Source organism: Lissotriton helveticus, chromosome 6, assembly GCF_964261635.1.
Source record: "Lissotriton helveticus chromosome 6, aLisHel1.1, whole genome shotgun sequence".
In the NCBI taxonomy this organism is placed as follows: Eukaryota; Metazoa; Chordata; class Amphibia; order Caudata; family Salamandridae; genus Lissotriton; species Lissotriton helveticus.
In genome coordinates, this window is record NC_136067.1 from 777019759 (window position 1) to 777040873 (window position 21115).

General features: G+C 46.4%; 1 protein-coding gene across 1 annotated transcript in view; it reads left to right on the forward strand.

The window, feature by feature from the left end:
- SRSF12 (serine and arginine rich splicing factor 12) overlaps positions 1–21115 on the forward strand; it is a 96530-nt gene that overhangs the window by 37120 nt on the left and 38295 nt on the right. The window contains exons 3-4 of the mRNA XM_078648283.1: positions 11879–11982; positions 12362–12494. Coding sequence (XP_078504409.1) covers positions 11879–11982; positions 12362–12494 — 237 coding nt within the window. The remainder of the gene's footprint in view (positions 1–11878; positions 11983–12361; positions 12495–21115) is intronic.

Here is a 21115-nt window from a genome sequence, read left to right on the forward strand (position 1 = left end):
AGCAAATAGTTGAGTGGACCCACAGTGACCTTTCGACCCCAGCCGCCTCACAGCTGACACATGTTACACCTGCTTTAAGTTATCAGGTTGGCAGCTGCTGTTAGCAGTTTTATCATTGCGAACAGCTCCTTCTAAAGTACTCCTATAGAAGTGTGATGGACACTAGTCCCATGACCACTGGTTAACAAAGGCCTACAGTACAGTAGTGCACATGAAAGTATCAATGTCTTTCGCTATAGTTTCACTTTTGTTCAGTCCATTTTGTTATTTGTGGATTTTCTGTAAATTCTCCTCAAAAGCTTGCTGTGTATAGCCCATTTAATTCATGAAATTGTTTTTAAAAAGTTGAGTACCCATCGGATCCTGAAAATGCTACAATTCTTTCATTGTCTTGTTTAGAGCAACCCTTTACACACTTAGTCCTTCAGAAAGTCTCTGCTTCTTCTGAAAGAACTACACACCAGAACAGATAGTTGCGATCCCGGCTCAAGCAGTATGGCTGCCGAACATGCTGCCCAATTGTATCCTCTAGTCCTCATATAGCAAATGTGTCTGGCAGTAGAACATATGCTGATTGCCACCCAGCCCCCTTACTGCTGTCTCATTTCAGCCAGACATGTTGCCGGTCATAAACAAGATCTATACCACTTAGTTCTTTTTCACAGAATCTCCCCTGTCCTATAAGAACACTCCCATCGGCTACCATTTGAAAGCCATGCAATGGACTATATTGAACATTGGACTATATTGAACATTGGAGGAGTTCTGTGCTCTGGCTAACTGTGTATCATCTGGCTCTCCTCTTGATCCCATGCCGCACAAGATCTGGAAGGCCTTTCACGACGAGCTGTTTCCCCTGCTCCATTCAATCTGCTGCCAATCGTTAGCTACTGCATCTGTACCAGACTGCTGGAAGTTAGCAATTGTTACACCTTTGCTAAAAAAGGCTACTTTGGACCCCCTCTGTCCAGCCAATTGCAGGCCTATTTCGCTGTTGCCATTCGCGATAAAGATCTTAGAAAAATGGGTTACGAGAGCCTTGGCTAACTTCCTGGAAACCAACTCCAGTCTGGACGTAGCTCAATTTGGCTTCAGACCGGGCCATGGTACTGAGACTGCTCTGGTTACCGTGTTGAATGATCTGCGAACGCGTGTCGACAGGGGCAAGTCAGCATTTTTAGTGCTGCTTGACATGTCGGCCGCGTTCGACACGGTGAACCATGAGATCCTTCTGGGCCGTCTCTGCAATGCGGGAATAACGGGCTCGGCACTAGCCTGGTTTTCATCATATTTGGATAAGAGACAACAGGCAGTAACACTACCACCTTTCTGCTGTGACATACGCCAGGTGAACCAGGGTGTCCCCCAGGGGTCGGCGATAAGTCCGATTCTTTTTAATTTGTACCTCCAGCCCCTGATACAACTAATAAGGTCTTTCGGCATTCAAGTCATCAATTATGCCGATGACACCCAATTGATTTTTTCTTTTGAGGGTTCAGAGGCAGTGTCGAGGGACACTTTCCATCAGTGTATGTCGGCCACAGCAGAGTGGTTGCAAGCCAATTCACTCCAATTCAATGGCACAAAGACGGAGATACTGCACTGCTCTTCAGACCGACTCCCTCGCCCATTGCCGGAAGACTTTTGGCCTACTTCCATTCCAGGCTCGGTGGAGGCGGCAGACTCGGCCCGCAATCTGGGAGTCATGTTTGAATCGAACCTACAACTGGACGCCTCGGTGAACAGGACCGTTGGGACATGTATGGGTCTGCTCCGTGCTCTACGGAAGATACTGCCGCTTCTCCCTCGGGAAGCTAGAGTAGAAGTAGTGCGTAGTACCATTCTCAGTAGGTTAGACTACTGTAACGCACTACTTCTAGGAGCCCCAAAGAACTTGATCCTTAAATTACAAAGGATTCAAAATATGGCGGCTAAACTAGCCCTGTCCTTGCCTCGCTCGGCCTCTTCTGCCGGAGCTCTGGCAATCTTACATTGGTTACCGGTCCAGCAGAGGATCTCCTATAAGGCCTCATGCCTGATTTTTTGAGCTCTGCATGGTCAAGGACCAATACCACTGCAAAATCTCTTTTCGTGGTATCAGGCTGCCAGACCTCTGAGATCCGCCTCAGCTTTCTTAGTGAAAATCCCAAGAATAAATAGAGTGAGAATGGGCGGCCGCGCTTTTAGTTTTACGGCCGCCTCAATGTGGAACACTCTACCTTTAACACTGAGGAGCAGACAAAATCTGATTTCATTTAAAAGGGACCTTAAAACTTATCTCTTCCCTAGGGCAGAATAAACGTTGACCAGATGGTGGAACTGATCTCAGCGCCAGGATACCCGCTGGGTGACAGCTGCGCTTAATAAGCATTAAAATACATACATACAAATACATACTAGGTACCACATTGCAATCCTTCTTCCTTCATGGCGAATATCTTCTTCTCATGACAGAAACCTTGCTCTCAGATGAAAATGCTACTTGTATCGATTACATCTCCAATGACGCTTCCCCTCCCACTCTCAGCCCCCACTATCCTCCCTGCACCCCCACCACGGCTATCAGTCTCCCAGACTACACCTTGACCCCCCCGCCTACCACCAACGCCCTCACTCTCACCACCAACGTCCTCCCTACCTCATCCACACCCCTCCCACCCAAAAGCTTTCCCCTCCCTAACTCCATCCCGCACACCAACACAACGCAGACCTGCTCGAACACCAGCCCTCTCCCCCAGCTGCACACGAATTCCCTTGTCAGCCAATAACCGCTGACTGCCCCCCCCCCCACGATGGACTACATCATGGCCACCCTCACACAGATAAAAGAAGACATACACACCATCAAAGAACTACTCTCTACACACCCTATACACCCCTCACCCACCCCAACATTCCCTCCCAACTTGTCCCATACTCCGCCGGCTGACTCCCTCACTCAACACGCCCCACACCGGGCGTCAATCCCTGCTCATAGGCGCAGCAACTGCCCTCGGCCCCCGCATCACCCTTGCAACGCCCCACGCAACTACACCGCCCCGCCCAACTTGTCCCCCACCCTTCCGACTAACTCTCTCACTCAGCTATCCCCCAATCTGACCTCAATCCCAGGTCGTAATCGCTACAACCGCCCTCGTCGCACGCACAACTCTTCTTCTGACCTCGACACACTCACCCTTCTCCGCTCCTATGACCCAGCCCCCCAAAATAACACAACCACCCCACACCTCAACATTCCCACGATACACTCAAATCCCCTTAGGCCGCCCACACTAAACAGCAGATTCTCCATCCCCAATAACCTGAGAAAAGTCCCTCTCTCTCTAGAACCATCTACCGCCCTCAACACACCCCATCTCAAATGCACTCTTCTCAACTGCAGATCAGCCAAGAAACACTCCGCCGCCATTGCTGACCTCCTCTTATCGCGGAACCTTGACCTAATCATCTTGACAGAAACCTGGCTAACTGAATCTTCGACACCTATAATGGACATATTGGTTCCTCCCGACTACCACATTATCAGGCTCGACAGAACAGGCAAAATAGGTGGTGGAATCGCATGCATCTACAGGAACAACCTCTCTGTTCAGAAAGTCAACTCCACCTCCCTACCATCCCCAACAACCTGGGAATACATCTGCCTTGACATTATGAGTGAGGGCAAACCGATATGCGCGCTTCACAGCATTTACCACCCACCCAGGGACAACTTCACTTTTTCCCAAGAAATAATGGAGTTGATCTCAACCAATTCCGGACGGCAACCCACCCAAATATACCTTGGTGACTTCAACCTCCACTGGAACAATCGCAACGACGCAGTGGTAAATAGTCTTAAAAATTTCCTTGATGCCCTTAACCTCACCCAAATATGCAACGGCCCAACCCACGAGAAAGGTTCTACCCTCGACCTGATCATCTCCAAAGAGGACTCTATCCAACTCGAGTCCATCCAACCCTGTGACTGGTCAGATCATCATATTGTCACATTTTTTATCAATGAAAAAGTCAAAGTTAACCCGGCTCAACTCTCCAAGCCCAAAGTCTGGAAAAGAGACTCTAAAAAGCTCAACCCAGGCTCTTTGCCCCCTAACAGTTGCAACCTCCTACTGCCACCGACAAGCGCTACAGACGTCCAAACTCTGACTGACCACTATCTCAACGCTATGACATCTATAATTAATGAGGCTGCACCTATGGAGCTGAAAAGAGTCTCTACTAAAATCTCCAAACCATGGTACGACGGGAGTCTCAATGAGGATAGACGAGACATGCGAATGGCAGAGCGTACCTGGAGATCAGCCCCCTCTGCAATGCACCTAAAAGAGCTGAAGAAAAAGAGAAACGCCTACTTCAGGAAAATAAAACGCTCAAAATCAGACTTCTTCAGCCTCCAACTCGACCAAGCAAAAAACCGCCCGAGAAAACTGTTTGAGCTAATCAAAACACAATCCAAGGAACAACCCCAACCGCTCAACACTAGGTGTGAGGCACCCTCCTGTGAAGACATCGCTGCTTTCTTCATCCAAAAAACTGACAAAATAAAAAGCGATCTCCTCATTGACGCAAGCCTCTACTCCAAACCCCAACGCCTAGCACCCACTGAACCAAAAAACAATGCTACATGGTCAACCTTCGGCACATACTCTGAAGAAGAAATTGGCAAACTGCTCAGCACCCTGAAACCATCCAATCACCTCACGGACCCCCTCCCTGCCTCCGCAGTAAAAGACTTTACCCCTTTGCTTCTCCCTCTCTGGACTAAAATTATCAACAGCTCACTCCAACAAGGAAGCATACCTGACTCTCTCAAAATTGGACAGGTCACACCTCTACTAAAGAAACCTACAGCCGACCCCTCTGATCTTAACAATTATCGTCCCATCACCAATATTCCTACTCTCGCCAAACTATTGGAAAAATGCGCACAACTACAATTGACTAAACACATTGAGCAATTCGATCTCCTCAACGCCCACCAGTCAGGCTTCCGAGCAGGACACAGCACAGACTGCCATGACTCACATAATCGACGACGCACTTCAAATGCTAGACCAAAACGACACCTGCCTCCTCATCCTTCTAGATCTCTCTTCAGCATTCGACACCGTTAAACATGAGAATCTACTAGAACTACTAAATACAAGAATGGGTTTATCTGGAACTGTTCTCAAGTGGTTCACTTCCTTTCTTCACAACAGGTCGCAGAAATTCAAGAGCAACAACCTGATGTCCTCGCCAATACCTGTGACGCTAGGCGTCCCCCAAGGATCCTCCCTATCCCCAACTTTGTTCAACCTAGTCATGGAACCTCTCACCTCCTTGCTACAAGCATCCAACGTAAACTTTCACATGTACGCCGATGACACTCAGCTATATCTCAAGTTACAATCCCCCAAAGACATCTTACGTCTGAACTCAACGATCAGGAGCACCCAATCTTGGCTGGCTGATAACCACCTCAAACTAAACGCTATGAAGACTGAGTTCCTTCTGATCTCACCTCCCACGAAATATCTACCACACAAACATGGCTTAAGCACCTAACAGCACTCAATGTCCAACCGACCATAGTGGATTCAGCAAAATCTTTAGGCATAACACTTGACACCAACCTCAACATGCAGCAACATATCAGCAAGGCAACAAAGGGAGCGAACTTCCAGATCAATACTCTGAGGAAACTTAAACCCTACCTCCCAGCCAAAGACTTCCAAACAGCAGTACAATCGCTAGTCATCCCACGTATTGAATACGGCAGCACCGCCCTCTGTGGACTCCCCCTAACTACTACCGCACCACTAAGAGCTTCTCTGAATGCTGCAGCGAGACTCATCACTGGGTCAAAAAAGCACTCCCACATTACCCCTGACCTGAAATCCCTGAACTGGCTGCCTTTTGAAGCCAGAATACAGCTGAAAATCGCCTGCATGACACACAAGGCGGTACACCTAAACTCACCCGGCTACCTCGCTCAGAAACTGACAATCTCTGGGGGAACTAGAAACACGAGAGGCACAAACAATCTTCTGCTGAAACCTCGAAGATTCCGGAAGGAAAAAACTTACAAGCGCTCCTTCTCAGGATTGGCGCCTAGGATTTGGAACTCACTCCCTCCCGAAACCAGGCTTATCTCTTCCACTACACTTTTTAAAAAAGAAGTAAAAGCTATCCTCATGGCTAAATACACTTGATCTATCATCTCGAACTCTGTCAACACCTTGCACCGATCTGTTTTGCATGCTTGATTCATTTACTTATTTGTATGAGTTGTTTTGTTACTCACGTGATGGCTTGCAGCCACCTATTTGTACTGTGTGATCTATTGATTTATTGTTTGACTATGTTCCCTCATGGACCCCTCTATGTAAAGCGCTCTGATATCTGTGAAGATCTTGTTCGCGCTATATAAAACTTTGAAAATAAAATAAATAAAATAAAATGAACTTCTGGACTTAAGCCCGGTAAGCCCACCCAGCCTCCATTCTATTGACCCTGAGCTGATAGCTGATAGAAAATGTTTTTAGTCTGCTCTCAGTGCAGCGTGTTGGTCAATAAATTAGTTATGCCGTCGTCCATGCATTCTCAAATCTACGACTGCACCATGTTGGGCTATCTCATTAACACTAGATCCCTGATTAAGAACAGATTTGCATTCGAAGACTTTGTGTCCCTTAGGAACCCAGATTGGGTTTTTCTTACAGAAACCTGGGCCTCGGACTCTTCAGGGCCAGATCTTGTTGAGGCTATTCCGACTGGCTATCAGCTTGCTAGGTGTGACAGGAGTGGCCGACGGGGCGGAAGCCTTGCTGTCCTTTATAAGAACGGTCTGGTCTGCCGCACACAGCAGCTTTCTGCTCCCTCGGACCCCTTTGAAGTTCTGTATTTTTCTATTAATTCCCTCCCCACGGAAAGTTTCTCTGGGGTTCTCTGCTATAGGCCCCCGGGGTCCAGGACGATCTTTGGCCAGAAATTTAGCAGCCTTGTGGAACCTCTTTTAGATAGATTGAATTTAACTTTTCTTGGTGATTTCAATTTTCACTTAGATAATTCTCTTTGCAGGGATATCCAATCTCTCATTGAAATCTTTAACGGCTGGTCAGGAGTCCCACACTGGTCAGGAGTCCCACACACTTGGCGGGTCACACCCTGGATGGGATTTTTTCTAATGACCCTCGAGTTAGTATAGGAGACCCTGTTCCTTAGACATGGTTGGATCGTTTTGCGGTACCTTTTTATCTACGCAATGGTTCATCCAGCAAAACTATCCCTGAGCATAATCATTGGGAGGAAAGGAGACACCTTAGCCGGATAACGAAGGAAGCCCTTACCAGGTTGTTTGACATCATGGTGCGTAGGAGGGGGGGTAATTGTCTATCAGTCTGCTATGGAACTGTCGCAAAAATTGTCAGATGCTTTGGATAATTTGGCTCCAGTTAAAAAGCATTCCTCTGCTAGACTAAAACCCTCCGCTCCCTGGTTTTCGAAGAAACTTAAAAAACTCAGACTAAGCTGCCGTAGACATGAAAGGTTGCGGCTTTCAAAGTTAGATCTGGCAGACAGGGAACTCCATAAGATCTCTTTGAAAAATTACATGGAAGCTATTATGGATGAAAAAAGGTTTTATTATTAAAAGATGATTGATTTATCTAAATCCCCGCGTGAACTGTTTAAGGTTATTAACTCTATTACTGTCCCGACAACATCTTATACCATGGACGTCTCAGTCTTTGTGTCAAAATCTCAGATTTCTTTATTGGCAAAATCAGAGATATTTATTTGACTCTTGAAGCTGCCAACATAGGACAGTCCACGTCTTTGTCTTCGCTTACAGTTATAGAGGAACGGGCATCCTCAGACTTTGCCCGCGCTCCTAACTTTCCCATTATTATCGCTTGAAGACACGGACAGATTACTAGAAGGTGTTAAGTCGGGCTCTCCTTTAGACTCCTACCCTCTTAAGATTTTAAAACGGTGTCGAGATGTCATTATACCACATTTTACTGCGGTTCTGAATCTGGCTATCTGACGGACAGTTTCCTTTATCCTGGAAGACGGCTGATCTTAGTCGCCATCAGTTGCTGGATTACTCGCAACATGGCTTTAGAACCCTGCATAGTTCGTAAACGGCCCTTACGGTGGTGTTAAATAACATCTGGTTGCAGGTGGATGCAGGCCACACTAATTTATTTATCCTCCTCGACCTCACAGCAGCCTTTGATACCCTGTTCCCTGTGAGGCTAGTGGAGCGTCTCAGGGAGATAGGGATTGGGGGGCTCAGCGCTGGGGCTTCTTGCTTCCTTTCTGACTGATCGGACCCAGATGGTGAGCCTTGGGCCTTTCTTTTCTGCTCCTGAGACTACGGCGTGTGGTGTCCCTCAGGGTTCTTCCCTGAGTCCGCTTTTTAACATTTATGTGGCCCCACTCGCCAAAGTGGTTAGATCGCTCGGATTGGATGTTTTATCCTATGCAGATGATACGCAAATTATGGTTTCTATCACCCATAATATCAGAGAAACATCTTCAACTTTAGGCTCTGCATGGAAGCAGTTGCATCCTGGATGAGCTCAAACTTCCTTAAATTAAACGGGGAGAAGACTGAGGTTGATTTTTGGCAATCGTTTGGATATCTGGTCCAGTGATTGGTGGCCTGATTCGTTGGGCGTCTGTCCCTGCCCTGTCTCTCTTGGAAAAAATCTCGGTATTTTGGTGGATAGCTCTCACCATGAGTAGGCAGGTGAGCAGGACAGTTTCTACCTGCTTCGGTATCATTAGGATTTTAAAGGAAGTCTCACTCTTTCATTGGATTCCCGTAAACAGGCTGTGGCCGCACTTGTGACATCCAGACTGGATTACGGTAATGCCCTCTATTTGGGCAATAGAGGTCCGATCCAGCGGCTGCAACTGGTGCAGAATACGGGGGCTAGGTTGGTGATGAACCTACCCAAATGTCATTCCCTCTCCCCCTCTCTTAGGGCATTACACTGGCTGCCCATTGATCACAGGATTCTTTTTAAAACTTTCTGCCTATTTCATAAGGCTCTTTTTGGCAGTGGCCCAGAGGGTATCAAAGCACTCTTACATCGCTATAATCCCTCTAGGAATCTCAGGTTGGTGGATAAGAACCTGCTTATAGTGCCAAGGTTTAGTAAGGCTAGATGGGGAGATCGTTCCTTTTCCCTGGTCGCTGCCAAACTTTGGAACTCCCTTCCTCATGATCTTTCCAGCCTTTCTTCTCATTTGTTGTTTCGGAGGGCCCTGAAGACTTTGTTCTTTACTCGGTCTGTAGCTTAACTCTTTCTGCCTCCCTCACTCAGTCTGCTCTAGCGCCTTGATGCCCTTGGGCTAAGTTCGCGCGTTATAAGTAGGGCTCCCGGTTTTACGTTATTTTTTTTTTTAACATTTCCGTCTGTATTTATCCATTTTTAATTTTTGCCCATTTTATCTGTATTTATCCATATTTATTTTGTTTTTTGCATATAAATGTAGTTGTAAAACTGTAAATTTCCATATTTATGTAAATGATAGACACGCACTCATACTTTGATGTCTGTCGTGTTTTAGCTATTTAAGTTGCCAAATATTACATAACAGTACATCCACTGGCAAATAGTAGCATTATACCACAAATTTATATTGACAAATGCAGTTATTTAAAGAAATGTCATCCCATGTTTTAATTTCCCATGCTGTCCATCTGCTTAGCTGTTGGGCTAAATTCATGAAGGACAGCACAGTCATTGGAAAAAAAACACATTTTCTGTATTTATCCACCTTTTAAAATAAATGCAGACAGAATACACATTGTTTTCTGTCTGTATTTATCTGTAAAAATCCGTGAAAACAGGGAGTCCTATTTATAAGATCCAATTTCTTTCTTTCATTCATTCATTCATGGTCTACCAGCTGTAGAGCGACTAGGGTGTTTACTACCTTCCCTTCAGCGCATAGTGTGACCAGGTCTGATTTTCTCTTTTGGCACAGTCCAGCCACTCATCCAGTTCCAAATCGACGTCTAGACATGTGATGCAGAGATTGGTGACACTAGGAATTTCTACAGATTCCGGGTCTGTGTCTGGTGGTACTCTTCTGTAAGATCTGTCTGTGTAAGGGGCCATGAGTGCTGCAAGGGATCCTCACATCCTGACGCTGATGTCCAGTTAGATGGTGAGAATCCTGTAAGTGCATCTTCTGTACTGTACTCTCCAAAGCCACAACCTTCAGCAGCCCCTCCATTCTTCTCAGTTCCATTGGTGAAGGATTACACTGCTACCCATCTGATTGTGCCATCTGATATTACTTGTTTACCTGATTGTATACTGACATGTTTTATGTATGTTATTATTATCCTACCATGTTAATGACTATTATTGCTCCCATTTTCTCTGTTCATTCCTACTTCCCCTACCCTGTCTTTGTGAAGCGCCCTGATATCTGTAAGGATCTTGTTCGCGCTATACAAAACTTTGAATAAATAAATACCCAGAGTTCCAGCAGATCATTCTGCACCTTCGTCTCTGCCCAATACAGGTAACAATCCTGTGCCATCTCCCTCTGTTCCACTACAAAAAGGGAATGGACACCACTGTCTGAGTATGTTACAAGACAAGCCAGTAAAGGAAAAGTAAGGTTTGCCACCCTAGTCACTTCGGAGACAGAAGCCCCAATAGGTCTTGCTGACCTCAATTTCTATCCACCGTGAAGCGTCTTATTCTCTTCCAAGTTAACTATGTGTGGACTCTAGTAGGTCCTGAAACTCACCATCTCCGACAGTGTCCTTGGTGGATGATAGATCTTTTTATTAGGTAACTAACTGGCAACTCAAACTGAGTATTGAGTCTTCCGTTACTGTTTGCACTCATTGCCAGTATTCAAGTGCAAAAATACAGCCCTTCAGAATCAGGTCCTCTCTTCTTGAGGGAAACACCATCTGAATCATTGATTTTGTCTGCTGTCAGGAAACGCTCCGGTATCTCCTGTATCCCCTCCACTTGAAAGGGAAAGTAACTGAATGGACTGTTGTGAAGAGTCTGAACAGCTTCACCCACAATATTCGAAGTTCCTAGTGTATCGCGCTGCTAGGCCAATGCAATCGGGAGCTGTGGAAATCTATGGTTAATTTTTCTAGATCATGTTCCTGAAGATCATCCAGAGGATTTAAGATACCCAATATTTAAACTGTACAAAACAAAAATACTTTGCACAAAGTTCTTTTGCTTGGAAGTGGTCAAATTGAACGCACTACTACGTAAGAAAACCTCCAACTTCATTCACCAATGTGCAATATGCCAACATTAGATATAAGGTGTGCTTTTCACAAGCGATATTAAAATGGTAAATTGCTGTTTTCTCATGTTTGTCATGTACATTTGTAATGTCACATACTTTTTGTATTCATTCTTTCCAATGTTGAATTGAGTCTTGTTTTTTGGTACAATTTTCTACTTAAAACTGTACTATGCAATTTGATTCCAATATTGTCATGTTTCTACAGTGGCTCTCTTTATTATGGTTTTGACACCTGCATACAAGCAGATTCTCTCACCTTTCCTTTATTTAACATGCTTGCATAAATTAGCACCGTAAACTCAGACATGTTGAATTTGCCAGTGCTTGTTTTATGCTGATTCTGTTCAGCATAGGCAACAAGCACAAGATAAGCCAATCTGCGAACGTCCTTCACATTTGAGACTTATTGGCTTTGTCAGTTGTTTAAATGAGGAATGGATAGCATGTGGCTGAAAATGTTTGTCGTTGCTTTTTTCTTTGTTTTCGTGTTGCCAATATGACTATTTTTCTTAGTTGGGTTTTATTTGCATTAAAAAATATATGCTTTTGTACTGCAAGTTTCAAAGTCTCCTTAACAGCTAGCCATATTTGAGGATGTTCGCGATGCCGAAGATGCCCTTTATAACCTCAATAGAAAGTGGGTGTGTGGCCGTCAGATTGAAATACAGTTTGCACAAGGTGACCGAAAAAGTAAGTGGACATCAGTAAGAAGTGTGTTGCTGGAAATGGTAATGCCCTAGTTGGATTTCCACTGGCAGCATGATGCTTCTGCAAGCATATACTTTTATTACCATGAAGGTGTGTAATATTGGTGGAATCCTGCAAACAATTTAAGTTTTCAGACCATTACTCACATTGTAGTTCAATATTTTCAAACAATTGAAAATTTCTCTTAACAATCCTAATAAGCTACTTCCTCTGATCCACAACAGTAGTTTGAAATACAGTATTCCAATTAAGTTGCCTTGTAAAATACAACTTTAATTGCCTTTGTTGATGGCATTCTCAGATTCCCATGAATGTACAGTTTTACTGTAGTATCATATTGTAACCATTATTTTTATTCTAGCACCAGGTCAAATGAAATCAAAGGAGAGTAGTTCCCCAGATTCCCACAGGCGGTCCAGAAGTCATAGTCGGAGGACACGCAGCCGGAGTTACTCATGGGACCGAAGCCATAGAAGATCACGTAGCCCAAGAGAGTGAGTCCTTGAATTGCATATTCTGAAAAGACAAGTATAGTCCATGGTTCCACAGGGCATGCTTCTGGTATATTGTAACTGTTTGGTCATCTGGTTATAAATCCTACCACAGACCTGTTTGTGCAGTGTAGCTTTGTCAGTAGTTTCTGCATGACACATGACTGGTTTCCGGGTGAGTGGGCGGGGATTGTTTGTGTTTGGTTTCTTTCCTTTTCAAATCTGGGTGAAATGTGCTGTTTGTTGCTCACCTTTTTGTCTTTGCTGCCTTATGTACCTTTGCGCACTGAGTGCTACCTCTGAAGTAAGTTTGGGTTACTCTTTGATGTCCCTTCACTTGGATTGGTCTGTACGTTTTCTTCACTGTAACTTCATACCATAAGCAGCTATCAATTAAGTGAAGTTGAAGTAGCTACCAGTGACCTCCATTGAAAAATGAAGCCCACAAATCCATGCTCATTTTGTTGATGTAATAACCGAGACGGTGGCAGCTAAGTTAATGGCGTGACTTTCCTTTGGTTTGTAAAACTGCCAAAATACAATATATTTTCGAACTGATCTAGTGCAAAGTTTTTCCGACCGAAGAAATCTTTGTGATCAAGTGGTGTGTGCTTGTTTTATTTCCTCAAATCAGAAGAGACTGGTAGGTAGGTCTAATTTCATCACAACATAATGCTGTTGGTACCAAAATAAAGCTGTTGGCTAAATCTAAAATTCCTAAGATGAAAACTTTTAGTTGCTTTGATTGCTGGTCATTGTCAAACACACAGAGCAAGGCTTGTGCCACAGCTGTCACAGTGAAAATTACATATTACCGTAAGCTTAATCATTTCCTCCTTTTTAGGTCTTGCCTAGGCAGCACACATGCACTGCTCTAGGAGATGACCTTTAGAAATTGGTCAGCTCTTTTCAAACACTCGTGCTTGTGGTGGCATCCACCTTGCAGGAGCGTGCAGCGGTGTGCAGGGACCATCTGTTTGCAATTGGTGAGGTCGCGCGCGCGTCTGCACTCTGCTTCTGTTGTGATTCTTCCTGTGTCTGGCAAGCACCAAGACCACTTATCTCCTTTCTATTACTAGTTTAACACCTCTGCAACATGCCATTTCAAATCCTTCCCATTGACCTTATTTCACATGTTCAGAAAAGAAAGGCGTGTGGCCGCTTTATTTGCATTGCACCAACATGCTTCTTTAGGACTTGGCCCTGCACACAGGTAACCTGAAAGCCAGGCAAAGATAAGTTACCAAGAGGGTATGGTATGATTGGTATCAAAGGCTGAAACTTCAAACTATGCTATTTCTGCGAAGCCTCCCTCCTTCCCCCCCAGCCCCCCACCAACAGCCATCCAGCCTTTGCAGCGTTGAAAACGTTGCTTCCTGAGGTTCCCTCCACATGTCTGTCTCTAACTGGAACATCACGAAAGCGACTAGATATGTCATCTCACGAGGCTTCGCCCATTGTGTTACGCCGTCAGTGTTGCTACCAGTCCATTAACCCAGCCTTCAAACAGTTCGGCATGAAGCCTTCCTCTTTACCCCCTCAATACCTATGTCGCCCGCAGTACAATTGTTCATTGGTTAACCACCTCTCGTTCATCAAAACCACCTCTACAATGCTGCTGTATTTTTTTCTTCCGGGTGCTGCAGACACTGTTGTCCAAGGCATAAACACCAGTATCCCTCTACACTACCGTGCAGTCATTTTCATCTGTAACTTCTTGTCACAAAGGTCGATTTTCCATAGCAATATACCATTTTGTCCCTTAGACCCTTCTGGTTGTATGGATACATAGGGTTTGTGGGTTATCCAAGCACCCAAGGTACCCAGAGCCAACAACTGAGTTGCATCGTGCAATTTTTTTCCCATTGTGTACAGAGTATAGACCAATTCATATGCAGAATGAAAAGTGGTTATCAAGGAAAACTATGCATTTCTAAAATGAGTTCAGATGCAGTGGTTATTTCCCTGAATTTGTGGGTACCCGTACTAGCATATGATAGTGTATTTTGTAATGTCTTCTTCCTTACACACTAGCTTGCATTTGTAAGGCTCCGATAAGTGAAATCCAATTGTTAATGACAAATATTCTTCTTTTCTATGCTCCCATATGTCCTCAGCTAAAAATGGTATCGCTTTTGTGTGGGTAGGCTGGTTGCCTGTGGGAGGAAAAGACCAAAAACGCAACATGGACACCGCATGCTTCCACAGAAAACTGACCTTTTATTTTGCAAGATGGCTAGCAGGACTTTGGCCCTAGCTCAGCTGGCACCTAGGGAAACCTAGCAAACTTGCATATTTTTGCACCTAGGTGGAATCCAGGGTCGGGTGATTTGCGTGGTTCTAGTATTTTTTTTTTTTACCCAGAATCCCTTGCAAACCTCAAACTTTGACCAAAAACACATATTTTCCACACATTTCCGTGGTAAAAAGTTTAGGAATCTACAGGGAGCCACAAGCATCCTTCCACCCAGCATTTCCCCCCCAAGTTTCCTGATCAAAATGTTAATTTATTGTGTGGATGGGCCTAGTGCCCGTGGCAGGAAACTGCCCAAAACGCGACATGCACATATCCCTTTTTAGGTCTCGTCCTATTAGGACGAGAGTATAGGAGGCCAAATAAGCTTTGAAACCATTGCGGATTTCATCGAGTGCATGTGCACATGCACGCGCTTTTTACCATTTGCTCCCCCAGCCGCCTGCCTCCGAGAGCTTCACTTCAAAGGGATCCGCTCCCCGCCCACTGCTTGACACTTCACGGCCACCAGGCCGTGTCTCGCATTTCTCCTCCCCACAGCAATGCCAAGAGCTTGTTTTGTAGTTTTCAGTAATTACCTGCTCCTTTCATGATTTATGCACTGCTTGTTTTAACTTTTAAATTTTTTACTTTTGTACCCGCACACCAATGGTATCAGTGCTGGCTCGAACCCGGTTTTTATTTCCTTGCTTAAGATTTTTTTCTTTATCAGCATGGCCCTTCAAGGGCTGCCATGCGCATAACTTTATTAGGCAATGGCACCACGCTATATATTTTATTTGCACGGCGCCCGCTTTCGTCTTTCTTTAGCAAGGTTAACGCCGGGACTTGCTCCACAGCTATGAGCGCCATATTCAGCTTTCCGCGGAAAGTGGCCAGAGAGCTTTGTGACCCTGGCTGAAGGAGGCAGCTTTTCCAGGCCGCTGTGGCTGTAATTATTACTTATTTGTGCTGCACGGCTGCTGCAGGGACCGGAAGAGGCGGCGGAAGCAGAAAGAAGCAACGGTAATGCTGCCATTTTGATATGTGCGAGTTCGAGATACATGCTGTACAGTTCTTCTTGTTTCGTTTTCAAACATCACTAAAGGCTTTGTCCAAAGATGCGCGCTAGCCTTCACAATTTTTAACATTGACTAGATAATATGCCTGTGATGGTTTTTTGGCTAATAAGAGATTTAGGGATCTCATTAACAATATTCAGCCCAGTGGGGGTGTATTTCCCCCAGGCATCAAACATGTAGGTATAAGAAATACTTAGCAAGTTTTTTGTTGCACGGGCATTAAATATGTAGGCACAAAGAAAATTCAACGCTGCCTATGTGGAGCTTACACCGGGAAGGCTTTGGCAAGGGGCTGGGAAGATGGTAAAACTCACTTTCATGCTGGACAAACATGGGGGCTCCATAACAGGAAAGTTTCCAGCAACTGATAAAAGACGCAATAACATGGCTATCAAGTCCAGCACAAATTCATCATAAATCATATGCTTGTCTCCAGGAAGTGCATACCTTAGCTGCCCTCGAACCAAGGACTGGTTAGAAAGGTGCAAATAAAAAAAGTTGAGAGTTTTTTTTTTTTTAAAAGGCTTTTTGAAAAGTGAAAAATAACTTCTCCCCCCTCCCATCTTCCCTCTCTCCTCAACCTCCCCTCCCCCTCTTCTCACTCCCATCTCATTCTCTCCCCTTTCTCCCCTCGCCTCTCCCCTCCCACCACTCTCCCCTCCCTCTCTCAAATCCCACTCTCTCCTCACCCACCCCTCTCCCCTCTCACCACTACACTCCCTCTCCAATCCCTCTCTCTCCTCACTCACCCCTCTCTCGCCTCTCTCCCCTCTCTCCCATCTCCTCACTCTCTCCAGGCCTGACTCTCTCCTCCCCTCTCACCACCGCTCTCCCCTCTCACCACCGCTGTAGGAGAGTAGGGTCTGCAATCCTATGATCACCCAGATTTTTGCTTTTTGCTGCACTGGTTTACGACTTTCCCTGGCTGTGGGCCTGCTAATCAGACCCACAGCCTAGCTGTTCTCTCTATCCAAATTGTACTCAGGTACTGAATTGGCCCTGGGCCCTCCAAGTCCCTGTACCCAGGGCTGAGGTGCACCCAGAAGTCTCCCAGGGGCTGAAGCATGTATTGTGCCACCCCTGGATTGACTAACTAAAACTGACACAACTGGCTGCACGACAGCTGGGGCAAGGAGGTGTACTCACCCTTTGCTTTAGATATAGTATACCTATATCTAACCCTAAAATGGACACACAGATCTCCTATCAGTCACTCCTATGGCAGGCCTTAACAATCCTGAAGGCAGAGTGCTTGGAATCGTGTGAGATGGTGCTCTGGCATGAGCTGAGCCTGTCTGCGGCTTTCGGGATCTATCCCTTAGCCGTTTCCATGATATCGCATACCATATACTCTTAAGTGCATTATAATCCTCGCGGTTATGTGCCAACTCTGGTATCGCTTTATCAAAACATGTCGAGTAAGGTGTCATACGAATTGGAATACTAACCCCTCGCCAATTCTGGCGACGGGGTTAGCATTCCACCCTTCTAGAGGGACACGACATGTATGTAACCCCTAACCCCGGTTAAAGTCAGACAGAGCCTTAGCATCCACAAAATGGATGCTGCCACCGAGACACAAGTCTGCCCTCCTGCTGCTGGGAGTCCTCCCAGAGCAGGAGATAAGGACAAAGGGTTTCCTGCCAGGGGCGGTGCCAGCACCGTCCCAGACAGGGTTTTGTGTATTGTAGGTAGGCAGGGCTTTAGAGGAAGGTGACTGCACGTGGCACCCCGGTGCTCACTGTGCATAGGCTGGCTGGAACCAGTTCCAGGGTCACTCCAGACCCTGTGCTGGGGAAAAGCCCGCCAAGGAAGTGGGTGTAACCACCCCCCTCCTAGTCCCACCCCTAGGGCAGGACTTAGTCGCGTGCCAGCCCCCTTTTACAGGATAAAGGTAGAGACTGGCCCCCTTCCAAATCAGATCATCTTTGAATCCTGAAACTACTTTCTGCGAAAGGAACTCAAGACTTCTTCCTAAGATTTCTCCCTTGTGACTAAGGAGTAGTCACCCTGCATCCGCAGGCACCATCTAAGAACACTGCGGTCTGCTGCAAGTCCTTCCTCCGGAATCCGACTGCCCAGCTCGACGAGAACCGGCTTCCCTGGCACCTCTGACCTCTACCTGCATCATCAGTCACGCTGAGATTCGTGGGTGTGACGAGACCTCGAGGGACCGGCCATCTTCAAGACTGCACGACTTCTTTCCAGCAAGCCCGCCGAGTGAATTCCTGGTGAGTGCTTTGGGGTCCGAGAAGCCCCCACCCTGAGCAGCTCCAGCACCGAAGAGCAGCCCCCCAGCATCTCCACGATCTGCGTGGGGCCCTTCTGCTTTTTGCTGCTCACCGCGTTGTTTGGCTACTAGCCCGCTGGCTTGTGGCCTTCCTGACGACGCCCGACGACATTTCTGCTGCTGGTCTGGTTGCTCCAGACTGGCCCTTGCTTCCCTCCATCGGAGAAGTACCCTGGACCCTCCTGGTCCACTCAAGACGCCATTTTAGGTCCACCCAAGACGCCATTTTAGGTCCACCGCGTGGGCCTTGCATTTGCCAAGACTTGTTGCCCAATCCTGGGTCCAGCGACGTCGACAGCAAGAACCTTCGTGGGACAGCTCGCACCTCCATCCTGGTCGCCGACAACGCCTCCTGGTCCGAGAGACTGCAGAGCCCAGCAGCGCCCACTCACCTGACTGCGGTGACTTCGCCCGGTGCCATCCTGGTGCCCACTTAATCACTGGCTAGTGATTCAAGAACTTGGTCCCCTCTGCTTTCAGGTTTCCTTCTTCCTTGATCCAGGCTTGGATCCATCGAACTTTTCTTCACTGGTCGCCTGCCAGCAACTTCTTCCTTCCAGGCTCCTGGTCCGGCAACGAGATCCCCGACGTCTTTTCAGACCTATGCAGCTGCAGCCCCTGGGCTAGGTAACTTCGGTGTCCCAGCATAGCCTCACTATCCTAGGGTCAGGATCCACTGTCGTTTTCTTCCTACCAGGTCGGGTTCGCCCGTGAACACTAACTTTGCCTTTACTAGCCTCCATAGACTTTGTCCCGCATCCCGCGTGAGAGTGCACACTCTGCACCCGAGTCCTCTAGGTCTCCTAGTAGTAATCTAACGATTCCCTAGTCAAGTCCTAGTGATTCCAAAGCCTATTAGAACTGTTACTTACCTGCTAGTAATTCGCATTCCACTTTTAAAGTATATGGTTTTTCGTGCCCCTCGGGCATTTGTGTATAACGTGCTAACTTAAGTATTTTCGTAAGAGTTTTGTTGTGTGCCTAGCACCCTGTCCTCATAAAGAGTACAGGGTTGTTGTGATTCTAATAAATACACTGTTTATTTTCATAACACTTGTGTGGTGTCCTTTCACTGGGTGTTCAAGGGGTAATGTGATGGTAAAACAGCTGGCTTAACACGCCCTCTAGAGTCTTAGCCTTAGACTGCTCGTATCCATGCTACTAGGATAGCTGGTCTATAAGGTTGACTTACAACCAATCATCATTAAGGGTTGTTTGGACTGATATATAGTGATCACTAGAATAGTGAGCACTGCACATCAGGCCAACTTCTCACATTGGTGGGCAGCGGTTGGGATTTGAGCTTGCTGTTGTTTTACCACACATGCCCTAAGAATATCTTGTGAAAGATCACATAAGTACTAAAGGTACATATAACTTAGCTTAGAATACTCTGAGTTCTACTGAACCAGCTGTTGTAGCTCCTAGGGCCTAGCACACCCTAAACTACAACTCTAGCAAGGGATCAGTAGGCAAACATATAGTGTAGGTAAGTGCACCACTTACACCTCACTAGAAAAGCATGTCTACCCAGGGAGAATCTACTGAGACTCCCCTGGTCAGTGTTGACCCTCCACAGGTCACTTCAAGATATGCAGCTCTCAGTTTCCAGGAGATGAGACAAATCTGTGTCTCCAGAAAACTGAAGCAGGGGTCTAACCCCACCACTCCCTTTCTGATAGGTCTCTTAGAGACATATGATGCCAGAAAGCTTTCTCAGTTACATGAGAACATGCCAGCCTTAGAGGGAACCTCTGGGGATCCAGATCTCCCCAACACTGATTCAGCAGTTGAGGAGGAGGATCAGGAGGTACTCTCTGGGGATGAGGTAGACAAAGGTCTTGAGGTAGTCAGAAGGCTAACTAGGACCAACTTAGACTTACTTGGGCTAGGATCTGGGGGACCCCCAGTACTAACCCGAAGTGGGCCTAACCTTGGAGTTAGGAGAGATAGATCTCTTTCTAGGGACTCCAATAGATCTCTGCACTCTAATGCCTCTTCTCAGGGGAGAAGGAATCCTCCACAGAGGAGATTTACTTCCCCTCAGAGAAGGGAGCATGAAGCTAGGATGAGACAAGCTGAACTGAGGATTGAAAGGGAAGAAATTGCCCTGGCCAAAGAGAAGCTTGCCCTGGCAAGAGAGCAGCAGATGAGTGGGCTAGCTCCCACTGGTGGCAGCAATCTCCCAAGAGATAGAGAGAAGGGTTTAGATACTAAACACCTGACAAAAATAGTGCCCCCCTTTAAGCAAGGGGATGATATCCAGAAATGGATGGCTGCTCTGGAGAGGGCCTGCACTGTGCAGGGCATTCCCCAGAGTCAGTGGGCAGCTATACTGTGGCTCTCCTTTGATGGTAAAGGTAGAGATAAGCTCCTCACTACAAGAGTGGAGGATGCTAACAATTACCAGGTCCTGAAGAATACACTGGTTGATGGGTTTGGTTTAACCACTGAGCAGTACAGGTTGCTGTTCAGAGACACCCAGAAAACTCAGTCTCAGGACTGGTCTGATTTTGTGGATTGTGCCACTAAGGCTTTGGAGGGCTGGTTGCTGGGTAGCAAGGTTACAGATTACACAGGATTGTATAATCTAATGATGAGAGAACAAATTTTGAACAATTGTCAGAACCAGTTGCTGCACCAGCACCTTGTTGATTCAGATCTGACCTCTCCCCAAGAATTGGGAAAGAAGGCAGACAAATGGGTCAGGACAAGGATCAAGCAGAACCAGAACCAGAACCAGGGTGGTCAGAAGAAAGCAGACCAGAAGGGTAATGTTGAGAATGAGCAAAATGACCAGAAGTCTTCACCAGGTCCCCAACAAACCAAAGAGGGTGGGGGTCAGGCTTCCCAGAAGAAGAAGACTCAAGAAGGCCAGTCAAAAAGGTGGTGCCAGTACTGCAAAAGTAAATCTCACTGGTTTAGTGAGTGCACCAAAAGAGGAGGACAAACTCCTGCCACTACAGCTCCTAAAGCAACTGCACCCCCTAGTACAGTCAGTAGTGGTAGTGTACCTCCC